This window comes from Mytilus trossulus, chromosome 10 (assembly GCF_036588685.1).
Source record: "Mytilus trossulus isolate FHL-02 chromosome 10, PNRI_Mtr1.1.1.hap1, whole genome shotgun sequence".
NCBI lineage: Eukaryota > Metazoa > Mollusca > Bivalvia > Mytilida > Mytilidae > Mytilus > Mytilus trossulus.
In genome coordinates this window covers 70,327,752-70,347,418 of record NC_086382.1, presented here as the reverse complement: position 1 = coordinate 70,347,418, position 19,667 = coordinate 70,327,752, and the positions used below count along the sequence as shown (strand labels likewise).

Sequence of the window (19,667 nt, the reverse complement as noted above, 5' to 3'; positions counted from 1 at the left end):
AATCGTTGATATTGCTAACGATGATGGAAAAGATGATAATGATAATTCGGTTGAGGCAGGTGACCAAACTTAAATGATTCTATGGATTGACCTTCTGTGTGACCTTAAAAATGTGGTGATGCGGTTGTTAAATTAAAACAAAATAGAAATTTAGAAACCCTGACAGTTTTGTGTGTTTTAATATGTGAGTTATTTCATGAATGCGATGGATAAATTTGTGACAGAATCGTGCATTTCTGGTTGCTTATGTTTGTGTTTGTCGTTGATTCTATGTTATTGTTTCTTAACTTTAAATTTTTATTCAACAGCCTTTATATACTTTATGCTGTATGTTTCAATGTGAAAAAAATATACCATTTTATCAAGAAAATTAGTACGTATGCTTCTTTTCATTCAAAATCATGACTTTTGGAAATTGACCCTCCCCCTTTTTTCTTGGTCCTCTACGATTTAAAAAAATATTAAAAATTAGCCTGCGTTTTAATAAGATATGATGTGTTCCATTTGATAAAAAGTATAGTACTGAATACCTGGTTATTTTTTTTACATTTTTCTGTAATAATGTGCAAAACAAAATTTTTGATATACCCTGAAATAAGTCCACTTTTAACCCCTTTTGGACACTTTTTCAAAAGTCTAACACCTCTTAAAATATTCTTCAGATATTACTCTTTCAATTTATACCAAAAAATTGCGGTACCCTGGGGTGTAACACAGAACTGAATTTTCGCCCTACCAGCTGATGGACTATAAGAAGATATTGTCCTTTATAATCATTTTTTTACAATTTTCATAAAATTTGTAAATTTTTACTAACATTTTCCACTGAAACTACACGGACAAGTTCATTATTGATAGAGATAATTGTAAGCAGCAAGAATGTTCAGTAAAGTAAGATGTACAAACACATCACAATCACCTAAACACAATTTTGTCACGAAATGTCTGCTTCCTTTGTTTAATTCACATATACCAAGGTGAGCGACACAGGCTCTTTAGATCCTCTAGTTTCGTTTTTATATAGATTAGACCGTTGCTTCTCCTGTGTGAATGTTTGTACACTGGAAATTTTAGGGCCCTTTATAACTTGCCGTTTGGTGTAAGCGAAGGCTCTGTGTTGGTGGCCATACCTTGACCTATAATGCTTTACTTTTATAAATTGTTACTTGGATGGAGAGTGTTTGCACTCATATCACATCTTCCTATATCTATCTACTTATAATAGTTAATTGAAAAAAACCAATTCATTGGTTTTTAAAAAAATCAATTCAACGACACCAAGTTTTTTATTCCTACATAATAAAGGCTCCAATTGAGGTTTTGTAGGTGATTCTTTTGCATACGTCAAAGAAAAGAAAATAGAAGTATAGATACAAATATATGGCTACTTGTACCTGGGAAAGGTAAGCAAGTCGAATGAATTTACCATAAAATATATTTGATAAATATTAATAATGACTTTTTTTTATCAATTTTTTTCTAAGAAAACAAAGTCAATGTTGTTTGGTACTTAAATGGCTCCATTGTGCAAAGAAATATATCCTTTGCCTCATTAAAATATAATAATTTTTCATTCATCAAAGCTAAAACAAAAATATAGTAGACTGTAAAATAATAATTTGTAATAAAAAGTAAATATTTCAAGACAAGATCTTTCATATTCAAAAATTGTCAATGAAATTATTTGTGTTTTTTTTTGTTTTTGACGTTAATTTCTAACAAATTAGTGACTCTCGATTTGACTTTTAGTCCTTTGATTTTAAGTTCATTAACCGTTAAATGACTGGTGTAACCCTGCCATGTCTTCGTTTGTCTGTTTGAATTATAAAAACTCGTCCGTAGTTGTCTTATGTCATTTTTTGTTTTTTGACATTCAGTTATGGCAGATCATCGATAATATTTCATTTATTGCAATTGATTCAAAAATGTTTATATTCAGGCCTTGATAAACTTTATTTTTTGTAATTTATTTTTATTTCATCTGAAAATACACCAAATATATATTGTGATATATAATTATATAGTTATTTCATAATACATATATTGATATTATTTTTTTCAATAACAGTCTAAAATTAAAAAGTTAGTTATGCTAATTGGTCTAAATTTTCTACTAGATGATACACATCTTTTATCACTCTGGATTAAAATACCGGAATATGCTGATAAGGTTAATGATGTCATCAACCTTCTTTTCTAGCCACATGCATCACTCCCTATACAATGATGTTGAACATGAGAGGTACCAGGAGAGGCCACCAGAGATCATTAACAGATAACATGTTGGACAACATGTTGGACAGAGTCACATAATAAATGTCAACCTAAGTCAAGGGGAGATAATTCAAATACAATCAAACAAAAACTAGTATGTCAATATATATATAACAATAGCAATAAACATAGATAGTTTATAGATATAAAATTCTGTTGTAAATCCATCCATTCCTGGAGATTTACCATTTTTCATATTTTTCAATGTTTTTAAGCATTCGTTAAACTTGATAAACTTGTGAGCTTGAATTCACCTTTGGTATCTTTCGTCTCTCATTTTCATACTGTACACATATATTTTATATCTTATATGCATGTCTCATTTATTTATGTTGATTGATAGGGAAGTTATTTCTGTTGAAGTCCTTTCGTTCATATTGCAAACTGCTAATGGCATTTTAAAGCTTACTTTATTTACACATGTGGTTTTACTTTCCTGGACCTATATATTAGATTGATGGTCCCATTATTCCACAAATTAAAAGAGCCTGAGTGTGTTTTTCTTGATTCACTATTCACTATTGTTTGGACACTAAAAATCTGCTGAAAAACACTGATTTAAAAACAAGATATAAATTGCCAACGTTTCCTCGTCTTTTGTATATGCCCATTTCTGCTTTTAAATATATCACTAACATGTGTATAGCATATTCACTTAGTGTCTTTCTAAATAAACAACATCTCCAAAGAGGAGTGAACATAATATTCTATAAATCAGTTAAGGACCATAAGGGATATTTGAAGAGAATTTTTAAAATGTTTGTAAAAATATGTTATGATAGTAGATCTTTGATCAGACAAAGGCCAATGAATTAAAAAAAAAGATAATAACAAAAGTCTCTACTTATACTTTCCAAGGATATTTTGAGTTTGTTCAAAAGACAGTAGTCTTAGTCTTGATGTTTGAGCATATTCATTCGGATATTTAAAAGTTGAAAACCAGATTCAAGAAATTAGAAGATTTGGAACAAGAAGTTATTTTAGTCTGCAAAGAAAGCTGAACTTGAGCTATTCTTTATCGACAGATTCTTGAAAGGGAAAAATGAAGCTTCTATAATATATGTTTCTAACTCATCTAACGATTATATATACTAAGCATAATAGATGTACGGATCTGACTAAATATGATAGGAAATGACACTCGAGTATTTATCACTGTATCGATATACTGTTTAAGTGTTATTTTATTTGGATCACTGTTTTATTGTTTTTTTTAACCCACGTTAAATATATATCATTTCTTCAAAATGATTTCGAGACTTTTAACACTATGCTTCGGAATAGTTACTACATTGTTTTTTCGCCAAGATTTATTCGATCCAGATGTCGCCCTAAAAGTCACACTGAATAGTTCGTATGACTATATAATAGGTAGGAATTTTAATTATACATGTATATATACAAGGGTAACATGTCATTGTTTTCTATAAAATAGTTTCGGATGCACGACAGAAAGAAATAGTTGTTATTAATTTACTTTATTTCATTTAAGACATATTCATAAGAAGAAAAAAACCCCGCAAACAATATTATAGATATATAATAATGTGGTATGAGTGCCAATGAAACAACTCTGAATCCAAGTCACAATTTGTTAAAAGTAAACCATATTAGTTCATCAATTCAGAATCTTGGCTCGCACCGAACAGCAAGCCATACATATTCTAAAAAATTACCAGTGTAAAACCATTCAAACAGGAAAACTAACGAAATCTACATAGAGTAGAGAAACGACCATCAAAGAATTTGCAAAACGTGTTAAGTTGTACACAAGTAACACATTCAAAACTTATTGCAGGTCACAAACTATTGGGTACATAAGGCGATAGTAACTTACCGATGCCTAAATCATGCAAACCGATGCAAAGAGCCACGTGATGGTTTTAAGGAAAGACAAAAGAGTAAATCGCATTTAATCCAAAAGGAGCGAGTATGCTAGCAACAACCATTTTGAAAATTCGCACTCATAACAAAATGTAATAATCGTGAAAAGAAGACAATTGGGAAAATTACAGATAAGACCAATTTACTGGATACATGAATCTAGGAATTACAAAAAAAAACCAACAAAAAACTCAACGTTATTGTAAAAATCAATTATCAAAAAAAGAACTATCTTTAAAAAAGATATCCGACGTATTAAAATTTGAGTATATGTTTAAAACTATCATTACAAATTATTTGTGAATATTCCGATTATATTTAAAAAAGTGATTTACCATTTAAATAACGCGTATCTTTCTGTTTATATTCACCAAAACCCCGCGAAAATCTCATATGCGTAGGTTCGTTCTAAAAGTCATGTACGTTCGTACAACAAAGTTTACATTAAAAATTATATAACTATCCCGAATAAACAGTTGTCATGGATGCAAAAAGCTATTGGAGAATCAATTATTTTAATAAAAATATAATTTTTTGTCAGATCTAGTTCAAATAATTATAGTTTTCACCTGCTTTCCATCACGATATAATTAACGAGACGTTTTTTTTCAAACACAACCAAATCACCCACCATGACAGCATTTCGAAAAGGATTTTCGAGCATGCGTATTCTGCTGCCATAGTTAAGCGTCCTTGAGTTCAAAGGGCACAAACCGAAACTATACTGACTACGTCGGAAAAATGCTAAATATGCGGTATGTCATTTTAGATTTACGATATATAATATATTATGAGAGAGAAGAGGACTGTGTGACTAGTTATGCGAATTAAATAGACAAAAAACACAGTAGAAACAATCAAAAACTAAATACAAAAATAAACACTGATTTACATTTCTTGTCTACAAAAGCTCGATAAACAGGTTATATGTAAAGACAATGTAAATCGTTTTGCCCGTCTGCTGTAATTAATTTTCACGAAGTAAATGTTCAATTTTGATCCTATTCTTTATGTTCAGTTAATGGCGAAACGTATGTCTGTTATTATGATGATAATTTAATATGTGTATAGATAAACAAGTTTTGTCAGAAGAATATTTTATAATAACTTAGTATTGTTTATACATTGGGGGCCGGTTCGGCTGGAGCGGTAATCGCCAACAGACTATCAGAGGACGACAATGTCACAGTATTATTACTTGAAGCGGGAGGTTCTGAACTTGACCATGATTACATAAAAGTTCCGTTGGCAACACCTCTTCTTCAGAAGACAGATATCGACTGGTCATATTATACTGTTCCTCAAAAGGCATCATGTAAAGCAATGAAAGAACAGGTAAATATTAATAATCATCATTAGCATCGTACTTTTCCTCGTTATCGTCCTCTTCCACCTCTTTCTCTTCATCGACATTAGTAGCAGCAGTAGCAGCAATACCATCATCATCGTTGTCGTCGTAGTCATCGTCGTCATGTCACAGTCTAATCGTATAGTCAGAAATTTGTCTGTATCAAATGTGGATAAGTTAAAGATATTCAGAGACATATTTCACATTTGCAGCTGATGACTTAATAACCATTTGTTTTATTTTTCAGAGGAGTTACTGGCCACGTGGTCGAGTATTAGGTGGAACTAGTAGTATAAATCACATGGTTTATATAAGAGGAAGTTGCTATGACTTTGACCAATGGGAGAAAGAGGGAGCTGATGGATGGGGTTATACAGATGTTCTTCCATACTTCCTGAAAATAGAAGATATGAAAATTGATCAACTGTCTAATTCTAGTGAGTTTCATTATACTTACGTTTGGAATATTCTTTGATATAAAATTGTGAATAATTCATTTCGAAATCAGCGTCCAGTTGTCCGATTGTGAATGAGCATTGCTGGTGTCAGTAGTTCGTGTCTAACCTGTCTATCAATGGAATTCTCATTTGGGTAAGCAGAGTTACCGTTTAGTGTTAAATCAAAACGAATAGTACGATTTAGTTTTTATAGTTTAACACCAAAAAATAAAGCAATAGTAATGAATGACTATGAAGCTATGATCTAAATAAGATGAAATCCATGGAAATGTGTTCTAAAAATAAGTCAGCATATTTCTAAATTTCAGCTTACCATTCTACTGGCGGCTATTTACCAATAACCCAATCCAAGGTAACATCTCTGGCCAATGTTTACCAACATGCAGCAGAGGAACTCGGTTACAAAGTTGTAGACCAAAACGGAGAGAACATGATTGGTAATATAATTCTCTATTCTTATGATTCGAAGCAATTCTACATGCGTTTGCATATCAATTTAAGATTTAAAATGAGCCTAATTCTAAGTCACACTTTTTTTCTTCTCGGTCATGTTTTTGGGACGATTCTGGAAGGTTAAACTCACACGATACATTTATAGCGCAAATGGAAAGTTTTATCAGCCCATGCTCATAAGGCAACATTTTACGATTAATTCGTTTATAGATGCTGAGTTATATTAAACTATTTACAGGGTTTGTAATAAAATGAGAAACTCGACGGATGCCAAATGATGAACAGGATCTGCTTACCCTTCCGGAGCACCTGCTATCACCCTCGGGTATTTGATGGGGTTCGTGCTGCTTAGTCTTAAGTTTCTATGTTGTGTCTTGTGTACTATTATTTTTCTTTTTCTTTTTAGTCATGGCGTTGTCAGTTTATTTTCGATTTATGAGTTTGAATGTACCTCTCGTATCTTTCGTACCTCTTTTATAACAATTCATCTGCTATCAATCTTATACGTTTGCGAAATACTAATTAATGTTTTATTCAATTATGAAGGTTTTTCGTATGTCCAGTCAAACATTTTTGGAGGTGAGAGATTCAGCACTTCTACAGCCTATATTATACCGATTATAAAAAGACCAAACCTACATATCAGTACCAACTCTTTTGTTACAAAGGTAGGTAAACTTTACAGATAATACTATTAACTTGTTCATATTGAAGGTCATATATAACCCTGATAGTCCGTTCTATTACAAGATCTTAAGAGTGTGGGTACAATATATTGCACCACATTACAGATGCTAGCGAAAAATAAACACGATATTTCAGTAAAGTAGAAAGATATTGGAGGCTTACAATGATACAGGTTAATGCAGATGTGAGCGTTTTTATGTTAATGCATTTGAAAAAAAATACTTGACAAAGTTTTATCTTATTCTTTGTCAATATATCACTATCTGCACCCATTGTATAAATGAAATAATCAACGTGTGGTTTGTTTGATCTCAGTTCTTCATTGGTTAAAATCCAATAATGACGCGAATTTTCTTGCTTTCCTCTGAATTTCCTATTTTGATGGCATGAAAAAAGGCGACAATGCGGGATGACACCACGTAGAAAGAACACATCTTTTTGCATATCGGCGAGCCTCGCGTTTTCAATTTGAAAATTTAACTGTTTCGAGTTAATACATATCGCATCAAACTCGATGCGGTGGTAGAATCTGTATTAATGCAATTGTTATAAATATTTCTGTTGGGACATACTTTTATCTCATAATACGATGTTTTATGTGTTATTCAAAGAAAAACTGTGAAGTAAAATAAAATACATCAAAATGTATTGTTTACTGCATTCTATTGACATGTAGAATAAAACCTCAATGGTTACTTTTCATCAGAATTGTCAACTCACGAATTCATAAAGGCATTTTAGTAGAACTTATTATACTGTGTTTAACAATACATTTGTAGATACTAATAACCAATAAAACTGCAAGCGGCATAGAAATGATAAAGAACGGACAAAAGATGACATTGTTTGCTCGTAAAGAAGTAATAGTATCAGCCGGTGCTGTAAACTCACCACAGCTTCTAATGCTTTCTGGTATAGGTCCTAGAGAACACTTGGAGGAACACAAGGTAAAAATAAACATATTAGACATTGAGAACACTTGGAGGAACACAAGGTATAAATACACATATAAGATGAAGAAAACATATTGGGGAACCAAAGGTAAGTACACATATTAGATTAAAAGAAAATATGGAGGAACACAATGTAAAATTTACATTTTAGACCTTGAGAACACACTAACTAATACAAGGTAAAATATATATATCCGACTTGCAGAACATATGAAGGAACATATTGTAAAACATATAGGACATAAAGAACACCTGGTTGACACAAGGTGAACTTCAGATGCAAGGGACATAGCGAGCACCTGCTGAAAATAAAGGTAACATTAAGATACAGGTGAACTAATATAGAAATTTCAAGGGATGGGAGGAGAATTTACATATAAGTGGCTCGGAAAACACACGGGGGAATACAGGTGACCTATACAAAGATGGAGGGACACTTGGTAACATTGATTTATAGATGACATAGAGAACACTTTAAAGAACACGAGGTAACATTTACGTACATGTGACGTACAGAATACATGGATAAACACAAAGGTAAAATTTATATAAAAGACGATCAAAACACCACATAGAGAAACACAGGATAATATTTACGTACACGTTACCCAGAAACCTTCTGAAGAAAACATGCGTATATTGGATAGGGACAGAAATTAAGCCTTGGCGGGTATATTGGATAGAAACAGAAATTATGCCTTGACGGGTATATTGGATAGGGAAAGAAATTCTGCCTTGTAGGGTATATTGGATAGGGAAAGAAATTAAGTCTTGGCGGGTATATTGGATAGGAACAGAAATTCTGCCTTGACGGGTATATCGGATAGGGACAGACATTCTGCCTGGACGGGTATATTGGATAGGGACAGAAATTGTGCCGTGACGGGTATATCGGATAGGGACAGGAATTGTGCCTTGACGGGTATATTTGATAGGGACAGAAATTATGCTTTGACGGGTATATTGGATAGGGACGGAAATTAAGCCTTGACGGGTATATTGGATAGGAAAAGAAATTAAGACTTGCAACAGGCCATCTTAGGATCCATCAAAGAGTTTTTGCAAGGTTTCTTAATGTAGAAGCGTTGTACTCTCTCTACACAATGCATCAGATTAAACATACTCATTCCGGCAGGTCGTGTCTGCGTACTTGATACATCCTTCATAGAAAAATGTACGTCTTACTTTTGGCAAGGGTTTTACTGTCGGTCAGAAGAGGACCTGTAATGACCATATTTACATGTATATTCCCCAGTTACCTTTGTGGACTTTTTAAAACATATAAATCAACTTGATACTGAAGTATAAAGTATGTAGGAAAGAATGAAATCAATAGCAATAATCAGCTACACTATATTATCTATTTATAATCATGTCAGTAATAATTATTGTATACAAAACTAAAAGTTTCATCTTTCGAAATGCATGTTTTTCGTTATCGAACCTTCCTTAAAAAATTCATGTAAAACAAATTATAACAAATAAATCAAAAATTATAAAGATAAATCATATAATCGATAACATGTCAAATCCGGTAAGGGTCATATTTCGTAATAAAATTAAGTGTCAAACACTTACATTTTGTAAACAACAATTAAAAAATATGTAATGGGAACTATTACTATACATGACATAGTGTTGCTGTCAGTTGGAATGACGCAGCAATCTAAATGATGATGACGTTTGCATATTATGACTTATGACAAAACGCCCACTTAAATTCTCCCTCGCCCTGCTCGTCCGAATTTAAAGCATTTAATCTCTAAATTCAATAGGCTATATACAAGACAAACACAGATATAGGATTAGTTGCTCGCAATAACATTTTATTTTCTCTTGCGATACAATATTTTATTTTGCTTTATTGTACATATTTCTTCGATTGAAACAATATATAAATACATGACATATAACATTGTTCCCCTTCCGCATCGTTTCTTTCCCCCGGCTAATACCTCCAACGCCTGTACGTACAATAAACATAGCAGCAACTGCACATATACAGTGTACCTATGGGACCAACTTCAATTCGACGTAACTGCAAGCACCTTCAATACTAATACATTAAATTAGGCCCGTAGCCAGAGGGGGGTTCGTTGGACTCACAAACTCGACTTTAACAGTCATAATTCGAACCGAACATGGACTTTAACAGTGCTTATTTGTTTTCAAGGGGGGGGGGGGGGGTTCGTCCGAACTCCCCGACCTCCCTGGCTGCAGGTATGTAAATGCCAAACTTTATATAGTACCATTAAACCCTGCCTATAAAAACCGCCAAAACTTTCCTCTTGCCTCCTGCATCTAACATCAAACTTATAAATAGTACATACTGTTACAAAACCAGTATCCGAACTAGTTATACTACAGTATTTCCCATCTATAAATATTCAGTTCTTATCCAAGAACACTTTTTGCACAAACTGTAACCAACCTGTTGAGGATAACAAACATTTCTTTTTTATTTGCCCTAAGTATAATGATGTAAGACAAATCCTTCTTGATTCCATTTACTCCATTGTTGATAATGTTGACATAAATATTGAATTACTACTTTTTGGGAACAGATTATTTTCATAAGAAAGTAAGTAAGTAAGTAACTTTTATTGGTTTAAAATCCAAAATTACAGGATTGATACCAAGACAATACAAATTTGTTATACAAAAAACATACAAACATATATATATATATCATACCAAATTTTTAAACATTATATGCGGAGGTGGTACCACAAAGTTATTTAGTGCTTAATAGAGCATTTCTAGAACACATGTATACAAAAATTTAAATCTTGCTTCATTAGTCATACTGTAAAAAGAGGGAACTATTTCACAAATTTTGGAAAACAGTTGGTTTCTAATTATATTTAGTTTTGTACATTTTAAAGTGAAATGAAATTCATCTATGATATGAATATTGCTATTTTTAAATCTGTTCAAAAATATATCAGTGACACTCAACGTTTTGTTTGAAACTTACTTAATTTTTCTTTCATCTAGTTTTTTTTTTCTACACTCCAACGTTAATTCATTTATTCCACTAACCAAGCTTAGTGTCTCCTTCAAGCCATATATATATATATTTCTAACGACTCATAAGGATATTTGCATGTTTCAAGGTAATTTAAATAAGTGATGATTAATTGCCTATATATTTAAATATACTTTGCATTTATTAAGTAACACTGTTAACATATTTAATTTGCTCGTGTGTGCTCACAAGTAGCATGCATGTTCCACTAATTTTAAATTGCATTATTTTAAATACAGTTGTTGTAATTGAATTATACCTTGTACATGTATAATGGAGATAGCTTTTATAGGGTGTGCCTGTTGCTCAATCCTTTTCATATCTTAATGAATAAAATATGTTTAAAATAAAATATATAAATATTAACTACAAATAGCAAACGGGAAAAACCCTATTTCAAACGAAATAAAATGCATAACAGAAGCTCTTGTAGAGTGAATGAACCCTAAAACGAGTACATGTTGTGCAAGTGATGATGGGAGAGGGGCGCGAACGATACCAGAGGGTTATTCTGTTGTTGCGAGTGACAAAAAAGAGCATTATTGTATGTCTTTAACTCGTAGGCGTAAATATTTGCAATTTTCATTGTGAAATTTCACGTATCAAGCATACCTTTTTTATTCTATCTCAAGAAGTAACATTTTAAACCAAGATTTACAAATTGCAACTTCGAAATCATGTTTGCTAAATTGTTTAATGGTTGAATGCTGAACTTTGTTCTAGATAGAAGTTCAATCAGATTTACCCGTTGGTGAGAATATGGAAGATCATCTAATGTTTTTTATGAAATATAACACGAATAAAGATATGAGTGTTTCTGTAAAGTCTACACAGAGTTGGTGGAACATGTTACAGTATACTCTAACAAGAGGGGGTAATATTAATTACGTTATAACTAATATTGGTTCTTGTTTTACATTTAGACAACGACGAACTATTTAAAGTAAAACACAATTATCAAAACATAACACAAAAAAATCTAAAGATCAACCTATGGAACCAGGGGCGGATCCAGCCATTTTTAAAAAGGGGGGGTTCCTAACCCAGGACAAAGGGGGAGGGTTCCAATTACATGTCCCCTTTCAAATGCATTGATCGTCTAAAAAAAGGGGGGGGTTTCAACCCCCGGAACCCCCCACACTAGATCCGCGCCTGGGAACAGCATGCGCATAACCAAACTATTGCGATGTAGTAAGGTGCTCAAGAAGGTTAAACTGTTCCTGTTCCATTAGTATTGGTACTTAATAATCACAACTCACTAGGGACGGCAGTACTGATTGTCAATTATGAGAATTCAATTTGCTGAATAATTCGTGCAATATCTATAGCATCATAATTTTCTAACCACTTGCTCAACATTGGAACGGAAGTGGCGATGCCTCTATACGCACGAATGACGTTCACTAAAACCAGAGATTTTGACGGAAATGCATCGAACTCGAAATTGTCTGTATTAGATTTTGTCAAAATGTTAAAAACAGCGGAATTGCTTCACTCAAATAAAGATTTAATTTTAACAATAATATTACATTTACCTGTTGTAGGGATATTTTCTTTTTCTGGCATGGAAGCAATAATATTTGATAAAAGTAGAGTGAAAGACACGCAGACATTATATCCCGACTACCAACTAATGTTCTTCAGCATTGCATCAGATAAAACATTTCTAGAGAATGGTTTGCCCCTTAATTACAATGATTCTGTGAGTTATTTTTCGAATAGATATATAGCTTGCATGGCGGTACCGGATTATACTCAATGTTGTAGACCGTATGGTTATTTGGTCTCTGGAGGATACTTTTCTTATTTGGAATCTTATCACATAAGTTATTCCTATAATGAAGCTACAAGCAAAAAAAACAAAAAAAACAAAGGGATTGAATCAACAACTGACATACCAACTAATACTGATTTAAAGAGCAATATCAACCATAATCTAAAGAAACACAAAAAAAAACACACCATAAAACAAAAAAAAGTACTTGAAAGTGCATTGTCCCTAAGATTGCGTAAAACAAAACAAACAAATGGTTCGACACCCATCGAATCACCGATGAAAAAAATGTAGCGGTAAACCGCTTTCCGTTTGCCCATCCTTTCGGCAGTTTTTAAGTCTGTTTGTGTGTTCATCTGTCTGTCCGTCAATTAATTTTTGTCACAATTTGACTCCGAATCCAGAACTTCTTCATATGTTTTATCAAGCTTTATGTAAGCATGCTTTACTGTGTTATGTATTTTCACGTCAACCACTCAACACCGCTTTACCGAATACTCTTTATGTTTAAACATACTGATACTGGTCGTACGGTGGCCTATGGTTGTTAATTTATGTGTCATGTTGGTCTCTTGTGGATATTCTCTTGTCGCATTGGCAATCATACCACATCTTCTTTTTTTTGATAATAGGTATACAATTTTAGCCGCTTCTTTCCTAGGAAAATACAAATCGGTGCTTTCTGAAATGTGGCATCAAACTTCAATTTGAGCATGTTATACTTTTAATATTTTTACACATCTATCATACGGTTCTTTTGTACAAAAATTAATAGAAGGGATATAAAAAATAAGCTATAAACAGTACGTCATCTTGTTTGAAGCAAAGTAGCAGCACAATTTAAAAACTGTTGATTTACTAAAAGACAATATATTATTCGATTGTTTGCACATCCTTTTATTGTTATCATAGGTTGTAAAGCTAGCACAGACGAGGGCATTCAGTAATGAGTTTACTATCACTCAAATATTATTGCACCCAAAGAGTACTGGCAGTGTAAGATTAAAGAGTAAAGACCCGTTTGTTCATCCAGTAATCGATCCAAACTACCTGATGCATCGCCATGATATAGATATTTTCATTGAAGGTGAGAGGTCGTTATTTAGAGTTATTTCATATTTTTCAGAAAGATTTAAGTAGTATATAAGTATCTAGCAACAACGAAATCTAAATAAATGGTGACAATTTGCGCCACAAATATTTGATATTTTATTTATTGGGCCTTGCATTTCCAGCGCCAGTTTATTTCGAACGTTACTATTTTCCCCCGTAAGAAATTTTAAAGATTTTTAAAGCTAAGCACTTTTTTTAAGCATCATACTTTTTACTAATCGCAGTCGCTAATATTGAAAATCGATATTTTGTCTCAAGAATTCTGATTAAAAGGTAAATTATGATATTCTGAAAAATGAACGTGTAAAATAAAAAAAGATCGCTAATAAAACATCCTGCTGATATGATTACCTAATGCTAGCCATACGTATACATTTCAAACGTTATCAATTAATCATCATCATCAACTTCCAATAACGGTTAGAACTCGTAGACAACTGTAAAGATTGACCAGGCGTAGGTCTTGGGGAGCCACTCTCCACACAGATTTAATAGGTTCACATACAGCATGGATATACGGATCCTTACATTGCAATATGCTTACATCATGTATAGACATATTTGCGTCATAACCCGTTGAATATCAAACTTTTATCTGGGAGTTTCATCGAGAATTTCAAAATAAGAAAATTTAGCTATCACGAGTGAAGTATATCTAATAATTTGTAATCGATGGGATAATACCCGTTTCTGTAATTATAATTTACGAGCAATGTCAAGTGCAATCTTAAGAATAGAAATGATGGGGAATAGAAATAAGAGACATGCTATTTAATTAGCAACTGGTCCATCACAATCAATAATTCTTTTATTAGTCAGAACTGTTTAAATGCCCACATAAGAAGACACGAATTTATATAATTGTAGATAATTGCATATACATTCTCATTTTGTCCTAGCAATACGAAAAACACAGGAACTTGCAAAGTCAAATGCGTTAAGGGAATTAGACGCAACCTTGAATAGAGTAGATTTTCCAGGCATTTGTGACGAGGAAGAGTTTGACAGCGACAACTATTGGGAATGTCTTATCCGTTACTATGCCGTGACGGTATATCATCCGTCATGTACATGTCGTATGGGCGACAAAGATGATCAAACTGCAGTTGTGGATTCAAAACTAAGGTATGCATTAGTGAATTGACTGAAAAACAACTTACATATATTTTCATTTTATCAAATTATTACGATACCTTTACATAAAACTCAGAAAATGACAAGAACTTTTACTGAATCTCATTTTGAAAGCAGTCAATGTTTTTTTTCTCATTTTCATTTTTATTTTTAAAATTTACATGGGTTTCCTCTATACAAAACTTTTACGATAAAAGGGACATATTTTTATTCCCTCCTTTTTTGTGTGTTGGCAATGGTGTTCTAATCTTATCTTGCGATGTGTTTACATATCTACTCGTTCTTTATACCATCTATTTATAACATCTTTGTGTCACCGTACGGGTTTCAAAAATAAGAAAAATCCATACATCGTAACAAGCTATAAATGGCGTTAACGTGACAAAAACAACAGTCTGATTAATGACTTTAACAATTATACATTAAGTGTGTTTAGTTTGATCTAATGTTGTACCGTTAAACCACTGTCTAATGTTTATTGAATCCCGGTGCTACATGTAGTTGATTTTGGATTATTTTCTATAAAGTTTTGTTCTGTTTTGGTTACATTTTATGATTTTAGTTCAATATTTGTTTTACAATTTTGTATTCAATTGCATTTTAAAGATATGTTTTCTTTTTTTCATTAATGATACTTAAGGGTGAAAGGAATTGCAAACTTAAGAGTAGCTGACGCGTCAGTGATGCGGCACGTGACATCTGGAAATACGAATTCTCCGTCAATTATGATCGGTGAAAAGGCTGCTGACCTGATACATGGAAAAGATACAGTAATGACATTCAGGAAACAAATAAAACATTTGAAACCCTAGAAGACGATTAAAACAGATATAAATTGACATCAATTTATACAAAACTGATAGGTTTTGGAGTGTATGAAATTAACAATACCGCTCTAATTAGAAAAAACGTCAGCATATACTTATCTATCCCAAGTATTTTCTTCATTTAATCGTAAGACATACATTTACCTGCATGACTATGAAAAGCTGTCGAAAATAAAGTTGTGTTGTAATCTAACCCAATATTGTTTATCATGTACACAATAACAATGATTCAGATCTCTAAATAAAAAGGACGATTCAAATAATTAAATAACAAAGTGAAACGTCTTTCTATGTTGTGATGCTACACTATTTTTTCAGGTAAGGGTGAAGGTTGGTACCTGTTTAAAGATTTAAACCCGCTGATTTTGTTCGCATCTATCCTGAGTCAGGAAACCTGATAGTCAGTGTTTGTCGTTTGTTAATGTGGTTCATACGTGTTTCTCTTTTTTTTTTTAAATTTTTATATAGATTAGATCTTTATATTACCCGTTTGAATGGTTTTATGCAGTGTAGTAAATTGGGGCCCTTCATAACTTGATGTTTGCTTTCGCAGACTGTACTTTTAATAGTAAGTACCTAAAATGGTTTATTTTTACAAATTGTGACTTGGAAGTAGAATTGTCATCCCCCTGAGATCGACACATTATTGATTATTGCCGAATGTTGTTGTATATATCAAAATTCTGATCTGCTTTCTTTCCAAGAACTATTTCTTCAAAAAAAATCATAAATTATTCCCATAAATGTTAATTAATTATGTTACTGTGGTTTTGACGGGACTTGATATATGATTTCGAGAGCCAAAAACAGAACCCATTTGATCTGATTTCTAACATCTCTACCAGAGACATACGGCATCAACTGGAACTGAATTTGACAAATATGTTTCCTCTACTTATCTTGTTAGCATACTTTCGCCAATCAGCTTTTCAATGGTACCCTAGAGTTTTCAGTTTTCATCAAAATGCAATAAGTTAATGCATGTTTATGCCCCATTTATTGGCATTGTGTTTTCTGGTCTTTTTGTTCGGCTGTTTTTCCGTCCATCCGCCCGTCCGTACGTTCGTTCGTCCGTCTGTTTCGTTTCTAGTTAAAGCTTTTGATTGAAGGAGTAGGTCCGGTAAGGGCCGATTATGGCCTCAAATTTCAAGTTCATCTGACGAAATATTTAGGGAAACTTTTTTAACACTTAAGTGTCTTTTTCAGCTGATTCAATAAGATTATGTGAAAGAGTTTAACTGCTTACTCATTAAAAACGCTTTGATTTTAGCTTAGATATGAAAAAATATCAAATATGCCCCAAAATGTCACTTTTCTGATGTTTTTTTGATCCTCAACCTTTATATATGTTTCGGCTTTCAAACGAGCGTCACTAGTAAGTGGACAATATGCACTTCTGGCGTTTTAAAATTTTAAACTTGTTGCCTTTTGCTAGCTATTATTCGTGTGTTTCTCCTATTTATTTATATTGTAGTCCTATAATGTTGTGTTATTATTTTAATGTTATTTTTCACGTGGCCATAAAAAAGGGAGGTGTGGCATGCCACAAAACCAGGTTCAACCCACCATTTTTTCCTTTAAAAATATCCTGTTCCAAGTCAGGAATATTTCCATTGTTACATTTTTATAAATTTCCTGTTTGAATTTTTCAAAAAATAAAAAAAAAAGGATTTTCTCACCCCAGGCACAGATATAACATTTATTATTCCCGATGTATGTATAGCACTCTCAACTAGTAATTTTAATTTTTGACCATTTTAATTCTTATTTGTAAATATATGCAGTTGTTTCTTAACATTTTCTTACACCCCAGCACATATGAATTATTATATATTTTTTAAAACTTTATGATGACAATCTTATGAATTAATTATGATATCTATTATTTAGTGATCATTATAACCAAATTCAGTCATCTGTATATAATTATTTGTTTCCCTATGTTTTAAGGTGTACATAGTTGCTCAAACTATACCCTTTGGGTAGTGATCCACAATTAATGGAGGAATATACAAGAAACTGAACTGAAGTGATTAACTTAGCCGTATTTTGCATCTAATATATCTAATAATATTTTGATATGAGCGTCACTGATGAGTCTTATGTAGACGAAACGCGCGTCTGGCGTACTAAATTATAATCCTGGTACCTTTGATAACTTTTTACACCACTAGGTCGATGCCACTCCTGGTGCACGTTTAGTACCCGAGGGTATCACCAGCCCATTAGTCAACACTTCGGTGTTGACATGAATATCAATAACGTGGTCATTTGTATAAATTTCCTGTTTACAAAAAATTGAATGTTTTGAAAAACTAAGGATTTTCTCATCCCAGGCACATATTACCTTAGCAGTATTTGGCACCACTTTTTGGAATTTTGAATTCGCAATGCTCTTCAACTTTGTAAATTTTTGGCTTTATAAATATTTTGATATGAGCGTCACTGATGAGTCTTATGTAGACGAAACGCGAGTCTGGCGTACTTAATTATAATCATGGTACCTAACTTTTTATATTATCGTCCGTTTTTGTGTGTGTTACATTTTAACGTTGTGTTTCCGTTGTGTCGTTTGTTTTCTCTTATTTTTGAGTTTGAATACACATTACTATAAGACCTGTCACGGTACTTATCTATCCCAAATTCATATAATTGGTTTTGATGTTATATTTTTTATTCTCATAGGATTTTGTCTTATGCTTAATCCGTTTCTGTGTGTATTACATTTTAATTTAGTGTCGTTGTTCTCCTATTATATTTAATGCGATTTCCTCTGTTTTAGTTTGTTACCCCGATTTTGTTTTTGTCCTTGGATTTATGAGTTTTGAACAGCGGTATACATTGTGCCTTTATCTATCACCAAATACAACTTACGTTTCAATATTAAGAATGAACACGAATTTGGCCACTTTAATATAAGACGAAAACCGTCTAAAATTTAACTAAAATGCTAAAATTGTAACTCTCCATTCTCTTATCTGAATGCATAATATTTAAGCTATCTTCTCATATTTTATCTCAAATTCCATTGATTTATGGCAGAAAATTGGTTTTTCCTTGTACAATCTTTACAAAATCTATCAATTTTGCACAACCCGTAGCGTGAAAAAAGCCCCGTGACCCAATCTTTTTATTATTGTTAAAAAACCCTGACATTAACTATATTATGACAAATTATTAAAAGTTTTATGGATTATAATTAGGAAACCCGATCTACCTTAAACTTTCTCGTTTATCATTCTAGATAAAGATATAAGTTTTTGTTTAAATTTAGTTATGTTCTCTACATTGTGCATACATATCGACTTATGAAGCAAAATGTGAAATGTCTAAACTGTTGAGGACTTTCTGTCTAAACTTTAAAGCTTTTGTTTAAAAAAAAAATTGATAACTTTCTATGATTTAGCTAGCTGTATTATTTAAGTTTATCTTTAAGCATTGAATCTTATCATGAATAGAGTATTATACTTCTTCTATTGTTTTTGTTGGCGAATTTATATTTTAATGTTTATCCAGATTATCAAGATAAACAGCAGATGACGAACCAAGTATCGCTATTATGTCGAAGGCCAATATAATGTCTTTCTTAGATTGAACAAAAATATTGTGTCATTTGTTAGCCGACTTAATTTTCGGATTTTTGTTTAAAGGAATCAGGTTTACAGTTACAATATTTTAGGTCTTAATTTCAAGCTTATTATCGATACTGATTAGATATAGGAAGATGTGGTGTG

General features: G+C 32.3%; 1 protein-coding gene across 1 annotated transcript; it reads left to right on the top strand.

The window, feature by feature from the left end:
• Positions 1-3,346: 3,346 nt before the first annotated feature.
• Positions 3,347-18,267, top strand: LOC134688448 (oxygen-dependent choline dehydrogenase-like). Its single transcript, XM_063549170.1, has 11 exons — positions 3,347-3,645; positions 5,285-5,493; positions 5,754-5,943; positions 6,273-6,401; positions 6,964-7,085; positions 7,884-8,051; positions 11,809-11,959; positions 12,630-12,787; positions 13,772-13,946; positions 14,872-15,097; positions 15,747-18,267. The coding sequence occupies exons 1-11, from the start codon at positions 3,522-3,524 to the stop codon at positions 15,916-15,918; spliced, it is 1,824 nt and encodes a 607-aa protein (XP_063405240.1). The 5' UTR covers positions 3,347-3,521; the 3' UTR covers positions 15,919-18,267.
• The last annotated feature ends 1,400 nt before the right edge of the window (positions 18,268-19,667 follow it).